The 25,098-nt window shown below is 57.0% G+C and overlaps 5 protein-coding genes across 5 annotated transcripts; 2 read left to right on the top strand and 3 right to left on the bottom strand.

The window, feature by feature from the left end:
* Nucleotides 1–6,717: 6,717 nt before the first annotated feature.
* On the bottom strand, nucleotides 6,718–7,678 carry GLRG_09326 (ubiquitin-conjugating enzyme; the record flags this gene model as incomplete). The annotated part of the gene is made up of 5 exons (XM_008100011.1): nucleotides 6,718–6,857; nucleotides 6,913–7,096; nucleotides 7,224–7,253; nucleotides 7,388–7,433; nucleotides 7,635–7,678. 5 exons carry the CDS (start codon nucleotides 7,676–7,678, stop codon nucleotides 6,718–6,720), a joined length of 444 nt encoding a protein of 147 aa, XP_008098202.1.
* A 2,575-nt stretch (nucleotides 7,679–10,253) lies between these two features.
* Nucleotides 10,254–11,680, top strand: GLRG_09325 (acyl-CoA dehydrogenase domain-containing protein; the record flags this gene model as incomplete). Its single annotated transcript, XM_008100010.1, has 3 exons — nucleotides 10,254–10,479; nucleotides 10,539–11,564; nucleotides 11,634–11,680. The coding sequence occupies 3 exons, from the start codon at nucleotides 10,254–10,256 to the stop codon at nucleotides 11,678–11,680; spliced, it is 1,299 nt and encodes a 432-aa protein (XP_008098201.1).
* Nucleotides 11,681–14,068: 2,388 nt separating this feature from the next.
* On the bottom strand, nucleotides 14,069–14,900 carry GLRG_09324 (uncharacterized protein; the record flags this gene model as incomplete). The annotated part of the gene is made up of 2 exons (XM_008100009.1): nucleotides 14,069–14,477; nucleotides 14,650–14,900. The coding sequence occupies 2 exons, from the start codon at nucleotides 14,898–14,900 to the stop codon at nucleotides 14,069–14,071; spliced, it is 660 nt and encodes a 219-aa protein (XP_008098200.1).
* Nucleotides 14,901–15,888: 988 nt separating this feature from the next.
* Nucleotides 15,889–16,429, top strand: GLRG_09323 (uncharacterized protein; the record flags this gene model as incomplete). Its single annotated transcript, XM_008100008.1, has 2 exons — nucleotides 15,889–16,122; nucleotides 16,259–16,429. 2 exons carry the CDS (start codon nucleotides 15,889–15,891, stop codon nucleotides 16,427–16,429), a joined length of 405 nt encoding a protein of 134 aa, XP_008098199.1.
* Nucleotides 16,430–17,703: 1,274 nt separating this feature from the next.
* GLRG_09322 (phosphatidylinositol-4-phosphate 5-Kinase) lies at nucleotides 17,704–20,842 on the bottom strand (the record flags this gene model as incomplete). The annotated part of the gene is made up of 3 exons (XM_008100007.1): nucleotides 17,704–18,519; nucleotides 18,581–19,553; nucleotides 19,608–20,842. The coding sequence occupies 3 exons, from the start codon at nucleotides 20,840–20,842 to the stop codon at nucleotides 17,704–17,706; spliced, it is 3,024 nt and encodes a 1,007-aa protein (XP_008098198.1).
* Between the last annotated feature and the right edge of the window lie 4,256 nt (nucleotides 20,843–25,098).

Raw genomic sequence — 25,098 nt, 5'->3', positions numbered from 1 at the left:
TGGAGGTGGGGGGGAACAGGGGGGCAACAGGGGGGGGGGGGGGGGGGATGGGACATGGAAGGAAGGGGGAGGTGGGGTGGGGCAGCAGGGTTAAGGGGAAGTCCTGCCAGATTGTACCTGCCTTACCCTTTTGGTGTACGGAGTATTCGCACCTGCAAACTAGGTAGGTAGGTAGATAGGTAGATACCTATCCAGAAGGGGTAGGGGTTAGGGGGTTAAGGCCACTTGGGTGGCTCTTTCTTACTTCTAGGGATGTAGGTAGTGCCTGCATTTTACGAAAATTGTACAAAGTATGTACACGTGAAGGAACGGACACGGCAGGCATAGGGCGAAGGAGAGATGAGGGTAGGTACACTACTTCCTCCAGTCGGAATCATCTTCGAGGGTGAGTTAGCCGGTATTACACAGTGACAACACAACCTGACATTGCAACAAGAGGCCTCGACATACATCATGCTTACGGCAGCTCGAGGGAGTGCAGCCTACCACAACGAGGTACCGATGCTTAGGTGGGTGGTCGGGGTCGGAACTCTAGACTCAAGGCCGTGTGGAACTAAAGGGGGAGGGTGTGGAAGAAGAGGAGGATTCGGAACCATACTGCGCAGGGGGAGAGGGAGGATGGATGGACGGATGGATTGATATTCGAAGGCGGCAAACAATATGAGATGACGCAGCCAGCCATAGAGTTCCCCCTAGCGGTGCAACACAACGAGACTCGAGAGAGACGTAGAACGGGCCACTCGGCACGGAGACCCAAGATAACGCAGCAATGCGCCACAGCGAAGCGCCGCGCAGAGTGCAGAAACGAAAAGCCAAGACTGCAGCATGGCCACGACGAACAGACCTGCGAAGAAGAAGAAGGAGGAGGAGAAGAAGGATACGACGCAACTATGTGATGCACATAAGCACAGATACGGAGAGAGAGAAAAAGAGAGGCAATAGTGGAAAAGTAGCAATGCTCCCTTTCCTTCCCGGACGGATACGGCAAAACATAAGATTTTTTACAAAAAATAGAATAAAATAGATGTCCGTGCACGGGCCCAGAGCAGGGACGCCAAGGCAAGCATCTCCACTGGAGCCTCAGGGGCAAAGACAGCAACACCACGCTTTCTTTAGTGGGTCCGGTGCCAGGTTCAGCCAATCATCTACGGTCACGGCCCTACCCTTGAGTCTCCGTACTATGTACCTTTCTAGCGTTCGTTGTTTGCCGCGCTGCTTCTGTGACGTGACGGCGTCTCTCTGTCTGTACCTGCATCGGCATCCTCTTCGTCCTCCAATCCATGCCACGACCCGACCAAATCTTTAGGCTTGTCGACATCTGGCCTCGAGCACCACCAGACCAACCATGGCTCTTGGCAGCCGTTTTCTGCCGCCGTGATGGGCTGTCGGCCAATCTGAGATGCCATCATCATCAAGACATTTTGATTCAGGCCAAGTGACGGGCCCTATGTGCACCACACCATCGAGACAGAATGACCAGGTTATGGGCAGATTCCTTGCCAACATGGGCTCAGTGGAAATCACCCAGGGCTGGCCGTTGGTAAACTACTACATCAACGATGGACGACCTTCTTTCGCAGGAATGAAGCCCACTGCACTCTGCTCGTCTTGTCGGTCTTGGCTCTTCTTGTTGGCCCCTCTGGGCAAATTAGATACTCGGATCAAATGAGCCAGCCTATCCTACTGTGTGCAATCACCGCTGTGTGCGCGTCTACATACGAAGTAGCACCAGCAGCAGCGACCGAGGACAAGACAGCCGAGCAACACCAAACACCCCCCCCCCCCCTACAGCCAGCTACAGCCACATGACCCCGGCCAAACCACGCGTTTCTGGTACCGCCGCCGCGCCCTCCTTTTGTGGACCTGCTGCTGCTACCGGTATATCCCGTAACTAGAACGCAGGGCCGTTTGAACGGGTTGAACAGCTGCGTCTACCCTCCTACCCACAGAGAAGGCTGATGAGACAGCCGTGCATCAAGGTTATTCGGCTATCGACTGTCGTCGAGCTAATGTTTATTGTGAAAACCAAGAAAAAGCTACTTCAAGTCGTCCATCTTGGATACCTCCCTATCATCCCACCCCCGGACGCCATTACGGAGCGAGCATGTCGAAACAATAACCCCACCACCACACCACACCACACAACACTCCATTGTTGAGCTCTGTCATCCTCCGTTTCGCAACTTCGGCCATTGCCCTATCGACAAAGCAGACATCATCGTCCGCATACCGACAGCACATCCAGAAAAGACTGGCCGACAGAAAGCCCGCTGGCGCAACAGCACAATCAGCACAATCAGCAGTAATGCAAGCCCTCAGCCCCCTTCCGCCTCACAGTGACCGCCCACACCTCCGTCATTGTTTGGGCCGCGTTTGGAACAAGGCTGCGCTCCCGCAGCACATGTGGGTAATGAGGCCATAAACCCCCGAGGCCCTACAACCCCCAAACCGTCCAGTTGCACCTCGAGACACCTCGGAGGCACCCAAAGCCTAGCCATGCTCGACGCTCCCGAGGATAAGCCGCGAATGGACAGTCCTGCCATCGCCTGCCACCGCCGCCGCCGCCGCCGCCGCCGACTGCCACCCTGTTCCCGCCCCATCGCCGACACCAGGGGCCAGATTCAGAATTGAGGTACGTACCCTTGGCGATGGCTTTTTCCTGCTTCTCATTGGTTCAAAGGCACTAGTCCCACCCGGTAAAGAGGGGTGTGCGTCTTGATGCGTCGCTTGAGCCTGTGTCGCAGCTTGTTTCGTCAGGGATGCTTTGACACAATCTAAGATTCGCATTTCCTTCCCACAAAACTGACGGCCCTCTTACTAGGTAGGTAGGTACGCAAGTATGGTATGTACTTACGGATACTGTCTGTCCATTTGCACTTGCTAGTGGTGGATATCGCATTCATTCTTTCCCATTACAGACGCTGTACCGGAACCTGGGCCTGATCTCCACGGCCTCGTCCGTCCGCTTACTCATCTGCCCGCTTACTCATCCGCCAGCATCTCCGCTGGTTTGCTCCCTAGGTACCAAGACACGTGACTTCTTCATTGGTTCTCATTTTCCCTTCTCAGAACTTATCGGCCATCGACCCACTCTTGCCGGAACATTCTCAACACGCCTATTGGCCGTCATCTCTCGACTCTCCTTCCCATCCTATGGATACGATACCGCTGACTGCTACCTGCCACGGCTCGGCTGATTGCCAAACCTCCCATCTCATCTCATCACCAAGCAGAATTGATCCCTTGGCGACCACGCAGCATCCTGGGCGGAGATCATTCACGACCTACGCAGTACGCAGTCGTGGCAGCTCAACCCGATCGGGAGATGACAAAAACATCAGTTCATATCTGAAGCCGCTCTGCCCCCTTTTCCCACCTGTCCACTTGGGTAGATCGTCAAAGTCTCCCCTAGGATCTCTCTCTCTTCCCCCGTCCCACATCGACGATGTAGCATTCGCTCTTCGCCTCCCCTTGCTCAAACCCGTCGAGACGCGGCCTTACTGAACCGTCAAAGACGTAACAACGGTTAAGTCGGCTGTCAACCCGCTCGCCTACACTTGACTTGCGAAGCGCTCGCAACCTACGTTTTAGTTGGTGGTAGGCCACCCGACTGACTCACGAGGGTTTAGCCCGCTGCATGCAAGTGAAGCCGGCAGCGGCACATTAGCCATCCCAGAAGTACAAAGTAGAGCCCCATCCAGCTCCCATCGCGCGCGCCAATCACACCTTGACGCCGCCCGTATCTGGCCAACCCTCGCTCCGTGGACGGTTCTCGAGATTGGCACATAGTTTGCATCTGCCGGTCATGACGAACTCGACGTCTGCGCTTTGCCCTTCTGGAAGAGCTTCCCACTTTACGACCTCGTCCGTCATGAGCCTCATTCCACCCATCCATCTATCCGATACTCACTGGCGAATTACCTCGATACTGTCTCCAACCACGACCCCCCCCCCCCCTCTCCCTCAGCGACTTTGGCGACTTTGGCGACTGCATATCTCGACTGGACTGTATTTCGATGCCGTTGTTATCAGCATCACACGTGTTAATTCACTATTCTGCAATTCCATTTCCTGCGGTGCCCCATCGCTCGAACAATCCCTTGAAATGCAGACGACACAAACCCCTCCCCTGCCCACCTTTGCAAAACACGAGAGATCCTTGGTTCACCACGCCTCGAGTATACCTACACGGCACATCTACCCGGAGCATTGGAGTCGCTGCTCTCTTCCCATTTCCCGACGAGGAAGCCCATCTTCTCACGCTCCCCCATGTCGCAACAACCAACCGTTCCCGATAAGAGGCCAACCCATGGATCACAGGCCTCCTCTGCCCCTCTATGTCTCCCTGTCAAGGTATCCATCTCAGCCCTCCAAACACCGGGTTTCAAAACATGGCAGTCTTATCCCGTCCCCCGAAAACGTAATTCTTCCGAGGTCGAACTCCCTTGGTGTAAAGGACGCTCACTCGCGGTAGTGCCAAAGTCTGCCGGCAGTACGGCTTCCCGCCTATTCTTCCCTCTCTCGTGTCCACCCACCACTTCAAGTGACCCTGCCTACTCCCCCCCCTCTCTGCATCTCCAAACGAAACCACGTGCCCGCGCGAAGCCGCACATACCATCATTATGTCACTCGCCCTCTTAGGACGAATGGAACCCGCGCGACCTAGGGATACGCCTTCCCTCCGCATACAGCATCTGCCAGCTGCTGTAGTCACACGTAGATGTGTGTACGCACCCCCCCAATTGTGGTTCCATCCCATCCTGGCTTGTCCACCTATCTGCCCGCTTGGTGCTGGACGGTTCTTCTTGCCACCTAGGCAAACGAACGTGATAACTACCGCCACCGGCATCATAACTAGCCCGTTCATCTACCCCACTCCTTTCCTCACACGTTTGGTTTGGACTGATGTTTGAGAGGCATTCCTGGCCTCCACCTCTCCCAGACAAGAAGGCGTCCAAGCTACGGGCACGCCCGCCACGATGCAGTTGCCAGAAACAGAGTGCCGCAGTGGACCGGCACGACTGGCTGGCTGGCCGGCTAACCCGCTCTCAGTGAGTACGTGATACAAGTCGTTGGGTCTGCGGACTATCTAGAACACACGAGAGACACATCTTTTGTGCCCATCCCATGTCTCGCGCGCCTCAAGGCCCTTCCCACCGTAGTTTCATTAGCGAATAAACAGTCCGGTCCCCACCCTGCGGGAGGCGTTCCTCTCAAAAAGGGTGCGAGAGGCAAGGAAGTAGTGTAATAGACGAAAAGAACAAGGGAAGGGGGGCGTGAGAGATTGGATGTGCCAAGAGAAAACCCATCATCGCCCGGCTTTGGATCGCCTCATCTCGCCTCACATCACCTCACTGCCCGCGCCACGACCACGCGCGCACCACCCCCGGATCGTCGACATCATGACCGACCGTCCGTCTGTGTCCGCCCCATCCCCAGGCCCTTGTAGACAGACAGAACCATCCCACGTCGGAAGAAGAAGATGAAGAGAGGAGGCGAAAAGCACAAGAGAGAAGAAAGAGGTGAGGGTTCGGGGGGGGGGGGGGGGGGGGGGGGAACTAGGCCCCTGTGCATGCGTGCCTCGCCCAAGCCGGCCCCCTCCACGGTCCGAGATGTTGTTACCTTGTCCGCCGAAGGGCTCGGTCGGTCGGTCCGGGACCCGCCATCGTCACCGCCGTCCCTGCGCCGGTCCTCGAGCCATCGTCTGGCGGACGAAGGAAATCAAGGGAGGAGGGAAACCCGAAAGGCCCTAGATAGACGGTGAACCCCCGGCCGCTCCGGCCACCCCGGGGAGCGCGGGTTTGTGCCATAGATAGCCCTCCCCTTTTCCTTCCCCCCCTCCCATATCCGACCCATCGGGCCCGGTCTGCCAGCTCCGTCCACACATCCCATCCGTCCGTCACCCGAATCTCCGTTCGGGAAAAAAATATTCCTCGGGCCACCTCGGCCGCCCCGGACCGACTTGCCCTCTAGTCCCTCCCTCCCCGCCCCAAGGGACCGCCAAGGCCATTTTCAACAAGAGCATCCGGCCACCCGTCGACACGCCCACTGTAGGAAACTAAGCTGCCGTCATCTCACAGGCGTCCGTATCGTCTAGCCCCCTCTCCTGGCCCTCGCTGGAATGGGCGCCGCGGCCGCGAGACCGTGAGAGGCATATTGCCCATGCTGCCGCAGGCATCGGTCACTGCGTGCCGTAGACCAACATGTCGGTGCCCAGAACGCTGGAACAACTAGCCCAGAGGGCAACACCTCACAACACCTCACAGCACCGCACCGCACCATCCGTTAATCACACGAAATCACAAAGGGGCAGATCATCACAGCGCAAAACGTATCACAAGAGACGAAACCATGATAGCGAATGCCTGCCGGCCGTCTCTTCTGTAGCGGTCAACCAAAACGCACGCATCAAGAGCAGCCCCGATGTAATAAGAAGCCTTGCCTATGATAAGCCCGTACGTGGTAGCTGTGCTGCTAACTATTTGATCGGTCTGTTTTCTATACACTCCGCCCTCGTAACCTCTCTCAAGAATGCCAAATCCACCGTCATTGATGTACCGACGGCAGAACCGCCTTCTCAGTTATTGGCCCAAAGAGATGCCAAACCGCAACGCAGAGCAATGACCTTGACCTAATCGTACGCCAGAGCTGTCGAAGAGAGAGAGAGGAAAGCCGTCGCCCGTCATACTCGTCCAACCACCATGCCTCTAGTTCCGTCTAAATGGCGTACTTGCGGGTCCACTCGCGGGCCGTGGCCTCGTATCTGGCGCGGTCCGTCTTGTAGACATGTGCAATCTCAGGCACAAGAGGGTCGTCGGGGTTGGGGTCCGTCAACATGGAGCAGATGGAGAGCAGGACTGTGGCGGGGGTTAGCACGGAAGGCGGACGACGATAGGTTTCTACGAGACATACCCTTGGAAATGGTCAACGCCGGGCTCCACTGGTCACGCAGGATATCTAAGCAGATGCTGCCGTTGGAGTTGATGTTGGGGTGGTAGATGCGGGTGGTGAAGTTGACCTTGGGAGGCTTGAAGGGGTAGTCGGTGGGGAAATGGATGGCGAGGAAGAAAACACCGCCAGAGTAGGGAGAGTCACCCTGAGATCAAGTCAGCCATTGGGTTCGAGCTGTGTTTTGGTGATGGATAGATATTGGAAGGCACTCGGCTCTGGGAGCCACGGCCAACCAAACCAACAAAGCAAGGCGGAAGGGAGTGAGAACTTACGGGTCCCATAATCGTCGCTTGCCAGTGGAACTGTGAAAACGTCAGTCACTGGATGCATTTTTACGGGTTACAAGCGCCGCGAAGACGCGATGTCGTGCTCGGTTGAGTCACGGTTGGAAGCATCACCACAACGGGCGCTTATCGGGAAGATGGGGTCGACGTACCAGGTCCTCGCCGACGGGGCCGGCGGAGCAGGAAGAGGGAGGATCACTGTCAAAGAATGCAGGTCAGCATGTTGTTTCTCTCATGATCAATCTCGCGGCCTCAACGACCGCCGTCGTCGGGGGTGGACGCCATGATAAAGCGTTGCAGCAGGACGTGTTGAACAAGACAACCCCCGCTCACTCCGGCGGCCCCACCAGACGTCTCTGGCGGTAACAAAGAGGGAGAGGGGTAGAAGATTTGACATACCGGCCGAGGTCAGTGAGCTCCTTGTTAATTCTCTTCAAAGCCATTTTGGATGTGGTTTGTGGTGTAGGGGTATCTAGAGATGGATGATCGCCGAAGCGCAGATGCTGTGTTCTGTTGTTGTGAGGGGCAAAAGTCAGCGAAAGCGGTCGGCAGTGGTGGGCTTTTTTTTTCTGAATGCGGGACAAAATGGATGGTGGTGGTGCTGCTAGTGCTGCCACTGCTACTGCTGTCGCCGGAGGTGCTGTGGAGGGGGGCTGGTAGTAAAGGGTCACGCTGCCCAGGGAAACAAAAAGCTTGCCAGCAGCGACGATGCAGAGAGTCGAGGCTTTTGTTGTATTGTCCGTCGACTGTATAGTATCGTCCGATGGAGGGTTTCACTCTCTGTTGGGCGATGACAGGTGTCGATGCAGCGGCGGCGGCGGCGGCGGCGGCGGCGGCGGCGGCAGCAGCAGCAGCAGGTCGGCGTGCGGGAGGAATGAAGAGCGTGGAGTGCAACGGGCGGGGGCGGGCGAAGCGTACCTGAACGAGGAAGTTTGTCCTCGTAGACAAATGCCGAGAGTGAATGAGGGGTTTCGCTGTTTTTTTATTGTTTTCGGTTCGTTGGCTCGTTTCGTGGCCCGCGTTGGGTTGTGAAGATTACAACGATCGTCAAGAGTAGTGTTCGTGGAGCAACCGATTCGCTAGGTCCGGTCCCGTTACAGGTTGATGTCGATGCTTGCTTGGGTTTGGGGGTGGAAGGAGAGAAGGAGAAGGAAGTCACGGTCGGGCCTGGCGAAAAATGACGGGAAAGGGCGGCGAGTCGTGGGCTGGGTAGGCAGGCAGGAGGAGCCACTTTGGAGGGGAAGGCAAGGTGGGAAGGAGGGCAGGAGGGGCGCAGAGAGGAGGGGGAGGCAGGCAGGCAGGCAGGCAGGCAGGCACAGTGGCTGGGCTTGGGCTGGAAGGCACCACTCTCTCCAGTGAAAGGCCAGCGGACAATGACTTGGTCCGAATGGCTGACCACTGACACACTGACAGACACCTGACGCCGATACCGAATGACGAGTGACTGCTTGTACTCAGCTAGGTAGGTACATACACGTTGGATTCTCATTCATCACTTTGCCTCAGATACCCTTGGGTTTTTTTTTCTTCTTTTTTTTCCTTCCCTCGTAGTCACTAGGGTGCCCAATCCGAACATGCAATCCTCAAAGTCAAGATTGGCCGCCGTCCACAGCGTCATCCGAATCCAAACAAACAGCGACTCTAGTGGTTGCTCCTAGCTACAGTGGGGAGGAGAAGAGGAACCTTGAGGGGGCACTTCGTGCACCGCCACACACACAGCGAGATGTACTCGGAGCGCTAACGGCTGACAATTGCTGACCTGTGGCGGGATTGATAATGACAGTCGGTTACTCAGCGGATAACTCAGCCTCACCAATGTCCGGGCCCACACTACGTAAGGTACTTTTAGCTACTCCGTCCTTCCCTGGTCTTCCACGAATGACTAGACTGCTTGCTGCTGCCCATCTGATTGCAAGCATGCCAGGGCAACCAACATGTTCCCCCGTCTTCAGCTCTCTGGTGGCATCTACATCTGCATCTGCATCTGCATCGGCTCCCGCTGCCGGTAGCAATGGTAGCAGTACGATGCTTTTCGAGCCCGACCCTGAGGCCACCAGCCGTCTTCTCACGCCTGGGGCTGGGGCGGCAATCTGGACGGGATATCCGGTGGCCTTGCGTCCCGTTACAGGCGTGCCACGACCACCACACATCGACGCTACTCTCAGGACATCATTCATTCACTCACTGTTAGGCAACTTCCATCCCATCGTAGCCCGAGAGAGTGAGTATACGGAACCTACTGTAATGATGCCGCTGTTCTCTCTGGACTGGACCCGATACGTGTACTGCACATGTCATGCCTTGGGCACCGAGTGGTGCCTGACGCCACAGGTACCTTATCTGTTCTGCGCCACCGAAGCGTCCCATCTTGGGTCTGAACCCTCTCTCTCCTCTGCCGGCTGTTGCCGACTGCGCTACATTAATTACATAGTCAAGGCCCAAGGCTGTCCCTGGCACGTTTCAACCTCCAAAGCGCCCTCGGTTCCTATTATGCTGTTGCTACTTCCCGGCTTAGCCCACTGTCCCTACGTCGGCGCAGCGCCGTGCTGATCTTCCATGCATATTGTGGCTGCGTCCCTGGTCTCCCATAGAGAGCCTCATCTCCTGGCACCGGGGTGATGGGCAATCAAATTCATAGCATGTAGTTACTAATCAGCATCGATGGACCGAGATATCCATCAAATACGGCAGGCACTGTTCTGAGGAACCGCAGCTGCTCATCGAGGCGGGGTGGTAATCCAAAATCCAAAAGAGTTCACTTTGACGATAAAGGCTGCAACGACGTCATGCGTGACGCCGACACCGGGTCTTAGGTAATCGCTTCTCTCAATACGCCAGCCAATGAGAGACGCCTCAGGTTGATGGTCCATTTGTGCCTCGGATGACGCTCGGGACGGTTATCGGCGGGGAAAGGCGCCCCTGGGCCGGCATCCGTGGATGCTGCTTCCTGTGCCCACCATGTCTGCACGATACTCGTCCAAGCCGCCGTAAGGACGACCCAATTGACCGACTTTCAACATGTATCGACCCGCCCTGAGGATATGCGCAAGGCGGTGCGCCGTGGCGCCTTCCCGCCGTGTTGTGCCCGCCGCCGCCGTGAGGACATTCGCCTCGACTTCCGACGGCCCCGTCTTCAACTGGGAGGACCCCCTCAACTCCAAGAACCTCCTAACCGATGAGGAGCTCGCCATATCCGAGACTGCCGAGCGGTACTGCCAAGAGCGCATGCTACCGCGCGTGCTCCGTAAGTCCCATCTTCTGCCCGCCCGCCCGTACAGCACGCGACTGACGTTGTGGGCGCAGAGGCCTACCGCGACGAGCAATACGACAAGAAGATACTCGAGGAGATGGGCGAGCTGGGGCTTCTCGGCGCAACGATCGAGGGCTACGGCTGTGCGGGTGTGTCGACCGTTGCTGGCGGCCTCATCACCAAGGCCGTCGAGAGGGTCGACAGTGGCTACCGCTCCGGCATGTCCGTCCAGTCGTCGCTGGTCATGGGCGGCATCGCCGAGTTCGGTACACAGGAGCAGAAGGACAAGTACCTGCCTGCGATGGCCACGGGAAAGATGCTGGGCGCCTTCGGCTTGACGGAGCCCAACCACGGCAGCGACCCCGGCTCGATGGAGACGGTGGCGAGGCCCCATCCGACCAAGAAGGGTTACTACTCCCTCTCCGGGTCCAAGACGTGGATCACAAACTCGCCCATCGCCGACGTGCTCCTCGTCTGGGCGAAGCTGCAGGAGACGGGCAAGATCAGGGGCTTCCTGGTCGAGCGGTCGCAGTGCTCCGCCGGCACCCTCGAGACGCCCCCGATCAAGAACAAGAACGGCCTGCGCGCTTCCATCACCGGCATGATCCAGCTCGATGACGCCCCCGTGCCCGCTGAGAACATGTTCCCCTCCGTCGAGGGCCTGCGCGGGCCCTTCTCCTGCCTCAACAGCGCGCGCTACGGCATCGCGCTCGGCGTCATGGGCGCCCTGGAGGACTGCGTCGCCCGCGCGCGCGCCTACGCCCTCGAGCGCCGGCAGTTCAAGAACAACCCCCTCGCCCGCTACCAGCTCGTGCAGAAGAAGCTCGCCGACGCCGCCACCGACGCCGCCTACGGCACCGTCGCCGCCATCCAGGTCGGCCGCCTCAAGGACGAGGGCAAGGCGACGCCCGAGATGATCAGCATGGTGAAGCGCCAGAACTGCGACCGCGCCCTGCACAACGCCCGCGTGCTGCAGGAGATCTTTGGCGGAAACGCCGTCAGCGACGAGTACGCCATCGGTCGCCACGTCGCCAACCTCTTCGTCACCCAGACGTACGAGGGCCAGAGCGACATCCACAGTGAGTCTTTCCCTGGTGGCCTTGCGTGGGGTTGCTATCTATTTTTTCTAACCAATCTTTCTTTCACAGGCCTCATTCTCGGTCGGGCCATTACCGGTATTCAGGCCTTTGTATGAGCGCGTTGGCATGTAGCGTGTGTGATATACATATCGGTGCATCCGGGCAACAGGCACGGCTACGTCAACCAATATGACTGCATGACCCTAATTCCTAACGGCCCGTGAAAAATATATGGAGAAGTAGCCACGGTGGCTATCGTCGAGAGGGCATGGGGAAACGGCATAAAAGAACGGGCATAGGTACAATGAGGGGGGGGTAAGGGGTAGTGTTACGCGGAGGGGGACTCTCTTCCTCTCATGGGCGAGACGCCATGCGTATACGTGTCAAGTTACATTTATCGGAAATACTGTGGCAATTCCTAGACGACAACGCGAGATGAGTAAATAAACTGATTTTATGTTATGTCGTCAAGACGTCAAACTCGTGATATCTACTCCCCATCCCCCCCGTTGCCGTCTCGGGCTCGCGGGTGCCATAAGCCTTTACTGTAGTCTTCCAATCGTTTTTCTGGTAGGGTATTTTTTTCTTCTTCTTTTTTTAAATGCCACAAGTGACAGAGTAGAGAAAGTCCAGCCTGGTATGTCTCACATGTTTGTCCCTTTTCTGCTGCCGTGTTTAATCGCCCTGATTTGGTATGACAGTCGCATCAGATATTGACGATATCAACAACGATAAGCGGTCCGGAAAAACAAGCACACGCCAGTAAGTTGGAGGAACGGGATTGCATGCACGCTCCGTTTCTCTCCCGTCGTCTTCTTTCTTTTTGCAAGGGGAACGATGATAGCCAATATCCAAATCGGCAAAAGACAAAAAGCCGACGGAGCGGTCTGACGTCCGCAATGGAGATGCTACCTAACCCTGTTTCGGCACAAAGTTGGGGAATGCCTTTTGTTGGCGGACGAACAGCCGGCGGCTGCGGTTTGTAGAATCGGCACGCCGTGGCTGCTGGCATATGTCTCTCTTACTTCGTGCCCGACTCCAAAAGAGAGGCCATGTACGCGATTCGACCGTTTCTAGCGGAACATGCCGAACGAAACCAAACCTCCGGCGTCCACTCCCACACTCAAGCAAGGCCGACCAGATGGATAGATACAATATTTCATGAATACTACACCGGAAAAGGAAGTCTTACAACCAGTAAACCGCGAAGAGGTCTTCGTGGTCTGGCCTTCACCGATATAGTCGTGAAAGAAAGCCTGCTTTAACTGAGCGCAGCCACACACGCTGCGTTGTATCTACGTCCCCCAACCTCGAGGCGCCACGCAGGTCCGACTTGTCCCGTCTGCTTTGAAGGCTGATGAGCTTTAACACTCATCATGTCATAACGCCCAGGCGAAAAGGGATGAGATATATTTGTACGACCGACAGGCTTGAGTACAACACCAGTATGTCTACGCCCGCTCTCACTTCTTCTCCTGCTCGGCCTCGTTCTATTCTTGGACCCACTCGGCTGGAAAACGCCGTCTGAGTATCATTCAGGCTTGTGCGTAATCTACAAAGCCGATAATGTATGTAGTACTTTCAGCACAAAAGCATACTACTTACGTTTATGACAAGCATGTGTTCTCTAGCTAGCCATATGTAGTCGCCAAGTAATACTTCCACAACAAAAAGGAACCACAAGAGGGTTCAGGCTAGAAATCTCAGCATCGCGTACCACCAACGAGTCGAGAGCACCTGGCGGTCCTGGCTAGGGGTCGTGGTGAGCCCCAAAAATAGAAGGCCTAAAGACCTCCGTAGCAATACCAGCCTCAAGCTGAGTCCATCCACAAGGTAGCCCGGCGGCGATAACCAAAGCCCACGGGCAACTGGGCAGAAGTTCTCTGCCTTGCTTGATGTGTCTCCAAACCAAGAATTGGGCATGCTGTAGGGCGATGGATGGGCAATGGGGCAACGGCTCGCGTGCGCCAAGCAGATAGATATATGTATTGAGTGTGCTGAACGCTGGGAGAAGCCCTTCAAAGCTCTTGTCGATTAGTTCAGAAGCCCCCCAACACTCTCCTTATATATATGTAGCCTCAAGAGCCGGCGCAGCCCCTGTAGACGTACCAATACACGGACGAAGAGTCAAGAAACCAGAGGTTGTCCAAGCAAAGAGACCGAGACCTCGACGTGAAAATGAGTGACATGGCAACATCGAGTCTCGAACAAACGGCGCAAGCCCCGAGGGCCGGCGCACGTTGGCCAACCGCCTCGACAACGCATCTCAAAGTCAACAGTCTGTCCCCATTTTCAAATAAGCTGACGCAGACCGCGAACAAGGTCCAGGAAAATTGCATCCCTCTCTATAATAATCGTACAACCGAGAAAAGAAGAAGAAGAAAAGAAACGCCTAGCAATGCCATGTTATACCTTCCAGCCTCGCAGCTAGTGCCAATCCAGTACCTATCTCTCTCTCTGCCTCTTCCTCGCGCCGCCACAGAACCACCCCTTGAGTCCCCGTATCATGAATCCCTCCTCTCGTGGTCCATCCCCACCATCTCGTACCCGCCCTCTCCGTCCCTCCCCCTCCCGCGCCCGCGGCCCCTCGAGAAGCCGATCCCGGCCTCCTCGTCACCCCCTGGGCCCCCGTTCTGCGCTCCGTCGCCGCGGCCGGCCCCCGCGGCGCCACCACCACCGTTGCCCGCGCCCGCACCGCCGAACGATATCGGCTGCAGCTCGCGATACCTGGACCCCCAGATCGCCAGCGCCACGCAGATGCCCGAGCTGGCGACCATGGCACCCCACCACATGGTGTTCCGCGGCACGCGGCCGGTGTACAGGCTCACGACGACGAGGTGGATGCCGTGCATCGTCAGCGCGAAGTCGGGGACGAGCTTGGAGCGGCCGATGAGGACGATGATGGCGACGGCCCTGTTTTGTTTTATTCCGGTTAGCTTCTTCATCCTCTTTGACATACACTTGAGCCGTCCACAGTTCCTTCCGTAGCCCCCCACCCCCTTCCCCCTCTCTGCGAGAACAGGAGGAATCTCAAGAGCCGTGGCGCTACGAAAACACAGACACGAAGAAGAGGAACAGCACTCACATGCAGAGACCCCCGTCCAGCACCCACACAAAGGCGCCCAGCCACCCCTGCGTGGTGTCCCCCCGGACGGCCTCCCAGCCAAAGACGAGGTCGAGGCCGAAGCCGGTGCCGGCAACAAGCGCCGTGAAGACCATCAGCACGAGGGCGGCGGCGTAGTACAGCCCCTGAAGGGCGGCGATCTGCGAGGCGATGCGCAGCGGCGGGAGGTCGGCGAGGGCGCCAGGCCGGGGCGGCTTGCGGCGGCGGGGCATCTCTCGTCCAGCGCTGGTCTCCCCGGTTAGCGGGGAGCGTCGCGCGGCGCTGTGCAGGTGTCCTGTCGGGGGAAGGAGGAGGGGTTATGCCCGGTCCGAGGCGCGGAGCCGGTGTAGTCGTGCGGTCGTGGTCGTTGTGTGATTGTTGCTGTTGACGATGTCGATGTCACAGCTGCTTTTGCGTTTCCGTCTTGGATTTCGAGGGATGGAGAGATGGAGGAATGTGAGGGTTGTCGAGAGGGAGAGAGAAGAGAGCGTGGCGGGTTTCACTTGGCGAGGGAGGATGGAAAGTTGAGATGCGCCGGCGTCGTTGGTGCTTTCTTTTGGGAATCTCGCTACGGGCGGCGCATTATCGGGCTTCCCTGTCGTAATCTGGGAAATTTCCGAGCCGTTCGCCAGGATCCGTCCCTATTCCGTTTCCCCCTTCTTGAAGAGAAAGAAAAGAAAAAAAAAACAGGTAAAAGAAGTTACGGAGTTATCGTGAGTCGTAATAAAGTGTTGGTTTGCTGTAGGTTCTGTTCATGTCACGTCCGAGCTGCCACACTTTACAACACCACTGGGTGGGATCTTGACACTTGGACACGAAAGGCGGGAGGCGTCAACAGTTTTGCGCCACAGCTGCCTGGGCTGGAGCTTCTGAAGCAGCAAAGGGGAGCTCCCCGTTCGCGCCAAGTCACTGGGTTGAAGGCCCGCAGGGCTCGGAGGCTGAAGCGGGAACCGCTCTGACCCCTGTAGGAGCACGCTAGTCTATCTTTGGACACCGCTCGACTTTTCTGCCGGCCCGAACCTGGACATTTCGAGAGCCCATCTTCAACACCAGAGGAACCGACCGTCATTGAAGGAATACACATAACCCCTCCAACACTAATCGACACGAACCGGCCACGAGCCTTCCTCCCGAGCCTCCTCTCGAACCAGACCCCGTATCTCTCCCGAGAAAAAAAGGGCATTCAAAACCGCCACACTCGTACGCACGCACGAGCGCACAATGGGCCTCTTCTCCTCCTTCCAGTCCGAAGAGACCCGCCGCGCCGAGGAGGTCCGCACCGGCGCCCGCGCCCCGGACCGCAGCGAGCGCCGCAAGTGCTGGGACGCCCGCGACGCCTACTTTGGCTGCCTCGACCGCAACACCATTGTCGATGCCGTCAAGGACGACTCCAAGGCCCGCAAGGCCTGTCCCGCCGAGAACGCCGTCTTCGAACGCGACTGCGCCGCCGCCTGGGTGCGTTCCACCCGCCTCTCTCTCTCTCTCTCTCTCTCTTCATCTTTATTTTATTTTTTTCCGTTAGCAATTAGTACAAAAACAAAACATCCAGTTACGGCCAGACACTGACAAACATTCCTCTTCTTCCTGACAGGTCAAGTACTTCAAGCAGTGGCGCGTCGCCGACATCCAGAAGAAGCAGCGCATAGCCCAGCTCGAGGCCGAGAACGCCATCAAGATGGACGTCACCACCACCTTTGCCGACCAGACCCCCGCCACGAGCAAGGGCGACCTGCAGGACATGCTTGCCTCGAGGAGGAAGTAAAAGAGAGAGAGAGAGAGAGAGAGAGAGAGAGAGAGAGAGAGAGAGAGAGAGAGAGAGAGAGAGAGAGAGAGAGAGAGAGAGAGAGAGAGAGAGAGAGAAGGGAGGGAGGAAACGAAAATCGCAAACAAGCAAGCACCAAATGAAAAGGAAAGAAAAAAGAAAAGAAAAGAAAAGGAACCCAGGTCGACCTCATCTCGGCCTACTTCTTCTGTACGACCATCTCAACCCTCCCCCCGACTCTCCCCTGACGACGGCCGTCATGGGAAACCTCATTTCGCCATTCTGATGCCGACATCTCCCCACCTCTTCCTCGTCTCCGGTCTTTCCATGTACAACACCTGCCATAGATATACTCTCTCACACACTGTCACTCGAAAGACTGACTGTGATACGAGGACATACACATACACATGTAGAATAATGTATTCATGAACCAAACTATAGCTCGTCGCGGGGGATTTCACCCCATGTCTATCTACCGCCTCTCCTAACGTCACGCACCAACCATAACTTACACCACGCTTCAGACTCGTGGACGGTTCGAGAAACTCTTTCTATTTAATGCTATATCGGAACGAGACCCACCCCGACAACGGGGAAAAGGTAAACCGCCCGCTTCACAGCCAAGGTAGGTGTTGGTGCTACACTACAAAGTCCCCCCTCCTGAGTTTGCCATGTCCCGTCTTTCCCCTCCCATTTCCCACCCCTCCCTCGTTTCTGGATCCGTCTCCGGGCTCTTATGTGGTCATCATCGGATAAGTAAACAATGGCTTTTTTTGTTCATTCGTGATGACCTGTATGTATGAGAGACTTTCTGTATTCGGCAAAAAAGAAAAGAAAAAAAAAACACCAACCCAAGAAACAAGAGGTTTTGATGAGAAAACCCAAGGAAAGAGAAGAGAAGGGAAAATAAGTGGTGGTGAATAAAGAAAAGAAGAAAAAAAAACGAAGCATGCTCAATGCAATGGTGGTATCATCCATATGACAAAACACTAGTAAAAAGCTCTGTGGCTCGCCTCTCTCTCTCTCTCTCTCTCTCGGCTCTCTGTTGAGTTGGTCCGCTGTAGGACCTTGGCTCGTTGAACGAGCTTGCAGAATTCGTCATAGACCCCACGTTGATGCGATTGTAGTTTTGCTTTCGTCGGCTCTTCCGCTGCTTCGGCCGTGTCCCTCTCCTCGTTTTCCGCTCCTGCGCGGCTGCACCCTCCCCTACTCATACTCGTGACAATGCAGACCCCTCCCTAATCTCACTTCCGCGTCAGGAAACTTGCGCCCTATGCGAGGCCCGCGCGCATTTTGCTCTTTCTGCCTGCTTCGTTGGGGAGCGGCGGCAGGGCCTTATCCAGCGAGTCCCGGCTGAGACGAGGCTTGATCGAGTCTTCCCGGCCCACTGCGGAGCCGTTGCCGTTGGGCAGCGCTCCGTAGCCGCTGTCCTGGCTCTCAGGCTTGAGATGGTGACCCTTTGGCGGCGTGGGCGGTGCGTAGTCCCTCAGCCCCGCGAACCTGGCGTCCATGCCCGTTTTCGCTGGCGTGGCAGGTCGGTAGTCGTCACTGTTCCGGCTGCCGCCGCTCTTGCTTCGCCCACCGAGCGACGATGCCTCGGCCGCCTCCTCCACCACGGGCAGGATAGGCGTTCCTTGGCCGCCAGACTCCCGTCGCTCCGTCATCTTGGCCGTCGAGAGGACCATTTCGGGCACGTTGGCTTCGGAGGCACCGTATCTCTCTGACCTGCGAGCGTCTTGCTGCGCTCGTTCGACAGTCTCGCGTGCTTCCGGCGACATCGGGGCGCCGTTAGGCGGTGTCGGCGGTGGTTGGTAGTTGGGCATCGGCGGGATGTTATTCGCCGTCGACCTACGGCGCATGCTCGAGCTCCAGCTGGCCACGCGTTGATTCTCTGCGGCCGCGGCGGCCTCAATCTGCTCCTGGTCCTTCCTCTGCTTCTCGCGTATCGCCTCCTCGGGAGACATGGTGATACCCTCGACAAAGTTGTAGAAGCGGTCGCCGTACTGGTCGGGCGGGAGCGCCGAGATCTTGTTCTTGTCGCTTGTCAGGCCCTTCCAGAAGTGCTCAATCTTCTTGATCATTCCGTACTGGAGTTGTTCGTTAGCAGTGAAACCGTCAAGCAGCACACGAGGCATCGGGTTGTCTTACGTGGGTCAGGCAGTCGATGACACCGAGGTAGTAAATCTCTTCGGCAGGCGAGTTGTCCTCGTGGGTCGCCTGGAATCCGCCGTCGTCCTGGTTGAAGATGTATCCCGACCTGGTGTGGCCCTCGTCGAGCTCGTCTGGCATCTGGGTCGCCGACTCGCCCATGGGCACGGGGCGTTCGTGCCTGATCATGTTCCTCAGCTCCCTCGCCTTGCGGGCGTTCTCCAGCTTGGACGGGGTCCGCAGGAGCACCGATGGCGGCTCGCCTTCCTCTTGTGTGTTATTCCCGCCGGGGTTGAAAACCTGGAGCGTCTTTCCCCGGAGATTCTCTTCGTTGCCGCGCTGCAGGTCGTGGATACCGATGAGTAGAGAGTAGTCCATGATCTTGAGCTTCTTCATCAGCACCACGTCCTTTTGCAGCTGTTCCAGGAAGAGCTGCTTCTTCTGGATGCCCAGCTCGAGGTGGCGTTGCCGCCGCATCCAGTTGAGATCCTTGAGCGTCGCCCGCGGGTTCTTGTCGAGGTCGTCTTCCTTATAGTCGCGGCCGATGGTGGAACCCTTGAGGTCGAATGTGGTGTGAATGTCCCGGTGGGGAGGAAAGAGGTTGTTCATGACGACGAAGTGGATCTTCTTGCCGTAGGGCATCTTGACGCGGTGGAGGCCGTAGAACTGGGAGAGCAAGGTGTTTGGGTTCTCGGTGACGTGGTGGTAGTAGTCCTTGAGGATCTTGCGCAGGAACTTGTGCTCGGCGTGGTGGATCGTCTTGATGATGTACTTGTAGTCTCTGGAGAAGTAGAAGAAGCTGCCGCTCTTCCCCGGGGATCCCAGCTCGGAGAGGATATACTTGCCCGTCAACGACATGAGATAATCGGCGGGGTCGAGGCGGAACAGATTGCGCAGATGCCGGAAGACCCAGGGGGCATAATCCTTAAACTTGAAATCGTACTTTGCCGAGGGCACCAACTCGTTGCCGGCACTGGAAAAGTTAGTGAGCTTGACACGCAAACGGGCCACGCGGGACTTGACGTACATGTCAAAAGTCGACTTCTGCTTCGCCTCGAAGTCGGCATCGGTGAGGGGACGGTCGAGCTTGGCGTTGGTGCGGGACACGGAGACGCGAATGCCCGTCAGCATGTTGTAGGCCGTGACCCAGTTGGCGTGGTGTTCGTCGACCTTGGTGCCCACCAACACCCGGTCATCGTCCTCTTCCTCCTTCCTCTTCCTCTTGCTCGCCCGCTTTTGCCGGTAATGCTCGGCCCAGCGCAGGGCATCCTCGTCGGGGAGGACCTCGTCACGCGGAACATCGGATTGCATGGAGCGGGTATCCCTCCGGACCAGGTTGAGGGACGCCCTACGAACCCTCTGCGTGGTGCTCGTCGGGGAGAAGCGCCCGCTCGCAAAGGCCGCGTCGGAACCGCCGTCCTTGGAAGCCCTGTTGGATTGCGTTCCCGGGACCTCGAGCGTGTGTCGATGTTTCAGGCCGACGTTTGGCGGCGGTGGTTGCAGGTTCGTCGGCGTCGACGCGCTGGGCGTCGCAGCGGCGGAGTTGTATAGGGGCTGTGGCGATGGGGGCTGCTTGTGCGCGGTGGGGACGGGCGACGGCGAGGCGGTGCTGACGGCGGTTGCAGGCGTTGCATGGCCGTTGGCGGCGTTGCTCTGAGAGGGTATTGGCGGTGGTACGTAGTTGGGACTGCTGGCGCCATTGGTCTTGTTTGTGTAGTCAATGGGTGCCCCGGCAGGCGAGCCGATGGTCGGCGGCGTCAGGTAGTTGTCCGTCGGGCTCGAATGGTCGGTATCGGAGGCGGGTTCCTTGACAACGGAGATGGGGGGAGGCGGCGCCGTCCGATCGGGCATTGTGACGGCGGCACCATTGTGGAAGGGGTGCTTGTGGTTGGCGTAGCCGTTGTGGTTGTGGTTGTGATGGGAGTCTCCATCGTGATCGAGGTCGTGATAGTCAAAGTCTGGGCCTCCACCGGCGCCTGCCGAGCCGTTGGGCAAAGAGCTCATGCTCGTCGGCCTCGTCCCGTTCATCTGCGTGGGGATGGAATCAGAGATGTCCGAGGCGTGTGTTGACGAGGTGGAGCTTTCGTCGAAGCTATCATGGAGGTTGGTTGAGCGCGAGGGACGGAGCGGCAGGGTGTGAGTGAGCCCATCAACGGGGTGTTTGTGGCCTGACAAGTCCAATGTGTTGTTTGGGTCGAGGTCCAGTATGTCTGAGTTTGGCGAGTAGATGCGGGAGTTCTCGCGGGTGAGGTAGGTGGGCATGGTCGATCGACGGACGGGGGTCAAGCCGTTGGGAGGGAGGTTGGAGGCAGGTGGACGTGGGTGCGGATGTGACAGGGGGGAACAATTACGACTAATCTGAGCGACGTCGTCGTTTTTCTCTTATTTCCTGCGCTGGGTCTGGTCTCCTTTCCCAATGGGCAGGGCAGGTTAGCAGCAACAGGAGACGAGGCCGTGTCCTTGTATAACTTCGTTTGTTGTCCTAATAGAAAACCGAGAGGCCGAGGGAGGCCTCAGCACATTCTTTTGTGACGACGAAGAGAGCGGCAGAGAGGAAGGGGGGAGAAAAAGGCACAAATCAACGCAAAGAGTAGAATACACTGCGGCCGTCGTTCGTATCGTTCGTTGGTTCAGACTTTTTTTTTTCTTCCCTTTCTTTTAGGGGTATCGTTAAATGGCCGGGGAGGGTGTCGAATGCAATCGATCAGGAGCGAGTATGGACGTGTTGTGGCTCGATTGCGAGACGAGTCACAAAAGGGTGGAAGCGGGAGATTAGGGACTCGGGAGCGCGTTGATGGTACTCCTGACTGGTGGTGTGGTGGCTACGTCGTTGTCGCCGCGAGGACGCCGTCTAGGTCGTCGAGGATGGGGCTGCGGGCGCAACGGGAGCGTCGACGAGGATGAAGAGGGTTGCGAGTCGAGACGTAGGAGGATAATTCAATGGGTCGGGCATGTCTCGAGGGCGACGATAGGCATGGCTTAGACGGCGGGCGTGGGTGATTTCGGTCGAAGATGGTATTGGGAAGAAAAAGCCGGGGAAGAGAGGTTTTGACGATGGGAGAGGGGAGACGACGTTTGTACTCGGTATCGTTGCGTACTTGGGTACTAAGGTACTATGTTGGTAAGGTAGGTAGGTTACGTTACGGGGGGAGTACCTAGACAAGCAGGCCTGACAGACATGCCATGTACTAAGTAAATTGTACTGGAACAGCGAGCAGTGGACCACTGAAGCTGGGCAGGGTGACAGAGTGGTGGGCAGTGAGCAGTGGGCAGTGCGTAGTGGGCTCCCGACAGGGAAAGAGGCGGCCAGGACGCCCTGGAGGGAGAGACAAGAACAGGGCAGCGGTCCACTAAAGGAAAGCCACCAGTTCCCAGTCGCAATCAGGAGGAACCAACCATGGGTATGGGGTTCCCAACCTACACTACATTCTGTACGGATAGTGTACCTATCTATCGTACTAAGCTGTCCAGGACTAGGTACCTACCTGTATGTAGGTACCTACCCGACCAGCCTCTGGAAGTCAGCCTCTCACCCCGGTCGGCCTATGCATCGTTGTGCATCGAACCTGGAAGGGGTGCGTTGCAGATTGGGGGCAAGCAAGAACAACACATGGGTACATTTGACAGAACTGATAGGTAGAAGCCTAGATAGTTGCATAGGTAGGTTGGTATCCGTAATGTATAGATACATACCATGGGCGGCAGGGAGTGCATACCCGATACCTATCCACCTACCCAGTACAAGTCGACTCACGGGTACGTACCTGAGACTGAGAAGCGAACGAGCGAACAAGCGAGCAAGCAAGCAAGCAAGCAAGCAAGCAAAAACAAATAGGCAAGCAGACTCGAGAGAGTGAGGAGGTAGGCAGGACAGGACCGTCGGTCGACCTGGTTGTGGTGGCAGAGGTTTGAGGTACGTACCCCGTTGCTGTGTGTGTTGCGTTGTTCTGTTTTATTACCTGAGGCTGCAAGGTTCCTGGATAAGGGGGAGGAGGCGCGACTTTGGCGGGAACAATGTATCTCGACGCACTGCGCGTGGTTGGAGGATACTTGCCGACCCACAGCTCCCAAATGAAGGGGAGAATGGGCGTCTCTGACTGGCCAACAACGGGGCCTCTGCGCTGTGGACCAGGACTAAACGGGGCTTGGCCATCCACCCTGGGAAGGCAGGAAATGAACCGGTGGTCCTTCTCTCCTTCTTTGTCTCTCTCTGTGTGTGTGTGGCTGGTCTGCCATTCATTCACTCTTTGTCGTCTTCCTCGCCTTCCCTGTTCCTAGCCTCTCTCCCCCTCTCCCCCTCTCTCTCGCTTGCTTGAATCGTCACGAGCACCCGACACGATGCCTCGACCGTGAAAGAAAGAAAAACCTCGCCGAAACGTCACAAAGTGGACCGGTCCAGCCATCATCCAGCCGGGCTTTCATGATGGCAAGCGCCCTAATAACGCACTCGGCTAGCGGGGACATAGCACTAACATAGCTAGGCATAGGTAGCAGGTACACTACCGACATGCGTAGAAATATCCGTACTCGCTCCGGTCTTAGCTAATCATCATCCATCCATCCATCCCGCATGGCCAAGTCTTGCCCCAATCTCGCTTTTGGTCGACAGGGCCATTTGTCACTGGGTCAGTCGTACAGAGCGAGCACCAGCCAAGACGAATAACTGGCCAGTCGTGTTCCGCCCAGCCAAGGCCCAAGACGTGCCCTCGACGCCGTATTGCCGGCCGACCGACTGGGCTTCCGACTCGGACACCGACAGTTCCAATCAGCTACGACGCTCCCAATCTGGCAAGCTCGTTCCCGTGCGTTGTAGGGCGCGTCGTAACCCCCGAATGATGGGTTCTCAAATAAGATTGATGCCGCTCCTGGGGCCGTCGGGGGAGAGACAGACAGACAGAGAGAGAGAGAGAGAGAGAGAGAAGGATATGCGATTACACACACTGCTCTGGAATGCTACCCCTTCAGGACGGGAGAGACCCCGCGGTCCATGCAGAAAATATGCCGCCCCCTTTCCAGTCTTTGCTATTCATAGTACGGATGGATATCCTCAGTGCATGCATGCATGCGAGCGACACTACTATGTACTATGTACACTTCCTCGCCCGCGCATGCATCTTCAGCACGCCATGTAACTGCACCCTCCCCCCCGCGCGTCTTCTGCGAAGCGTATCCGAGTCCAAGGGGCGCGCGCCGTGTCTCGTTACTATTGTCCCGTATCGAAGCAGCCTTCCACGCCTCACTCACGTCCAAGTCTTGAACTTGCATATCCAAGATGCCTAGGTATTCGTACCCCATCCCGTTGGCAGACACCAACATCGGCAGTGTCCCAATTGACCAAAATGGCGGTATGCGTCTCATGCCCCTGACTGACCCTCTCCCTTCCCCAAACCAAAACCATACAAGATGATATGTCTGATTCGACTCAGGGGGGGGAGAGCCGACATCACCGAGCAAAGGGAGCCGCAGCCAAGCCCCGTGGGCCGCGTCCTGGCCCTGGATCAAGGACAGTGAGACTGTCGGTAGCGAACCCTTCTTCTCCCCCCCGTCGACACCTTAATATCAACCACCGCCCGTCATGTTGCCTACAATGCGGAAAACCCCTGCCCAGCTGGACAATCCTCCCCTTACCGAGCGGGGTCCGTTGACATTGCATCTCTAGGTACCTAACCCCATCGAACCTTCCCCCCTTCCCCTTTTTTGATTGTCACGTTGTCTACGGATACTCCGTATGTATTATCAAGTATTTTCGCATGCACGTCGTAAGTATGGGTGGGCATCTTCTATTACATGTGGCTCAAATGAAGGAGGAAGCAAGATGGAAGAAGAAAGAAGAAGAAAGAACAGCAGCTGAAGAGGCGTCGTGAGCAGGTTTGTCACGTCCCGCCGCCCGGAATAGCATTTGCAAAACTGCAGTACAGACATGCCTCTGCTGAGTCGAGAGACAGAACAAGACAGAGAGTTACGGCATATCCGTACCATAACGCGGTCCTAAAGACGGGCCGCCTCAGTTCAGCCTTCAGGTCCCCTCGCTCGGTGCCACTAGCGCTGCGGGGAACGGGGACCCCGAGAACCCCGTGGCCCGGGTCGTCGTCGTCGTCTGCTGTCGTCACGTTAAACCTCGAGGGGAAGTGACCAGGTGAAGAAAGAAGGGTCGCCGGTCGTTGGTCGTCGGTGAGCCAGGGCCCTGTCACCTCCTGGCCCGGATGCCGACTTCGGGACGCAGATCTCAACTGCACCCATCTACGGAGTATAGGTACTGCGTAGTACGGATATCTGTAGTGCAGTGTAGTCTAGTGTAGTCTAGTGCACAGCAACCCAAATGCAGGAGGACAAACAGCCTCAACTCGACGGCGGGGAGAAGAATCTCGTTTCGACGGTGGTTCATCATCCAAAGACATGTGCGGCTATTCAGATCCCACCGTCGCCTCCACAGGCCAGTCACGCGGAGCACCGTGGACACCCAAACCCATCTCATCAACATCTCGGCCGACTTTGACACCCCGAGCTCATCTTGTATG

The sequence above is a fragment of the Colletotrichum graminicola genome (assembly GCF_000149035.1).
Source record: "Colletotrichum graminicola M1.001 genomic scaffold supercont1.47, whole genome shotgun sequence".
NCBI lineage: Eukaryota > Fungi > Ascomycota > Sordariomycetes > Glomerellales > Glomerellaceae > Colletotrichum > Colletotrichum graminicola.
This window is presented reverse-complemented; position numbering and strand designations above follow the sequence as displayed.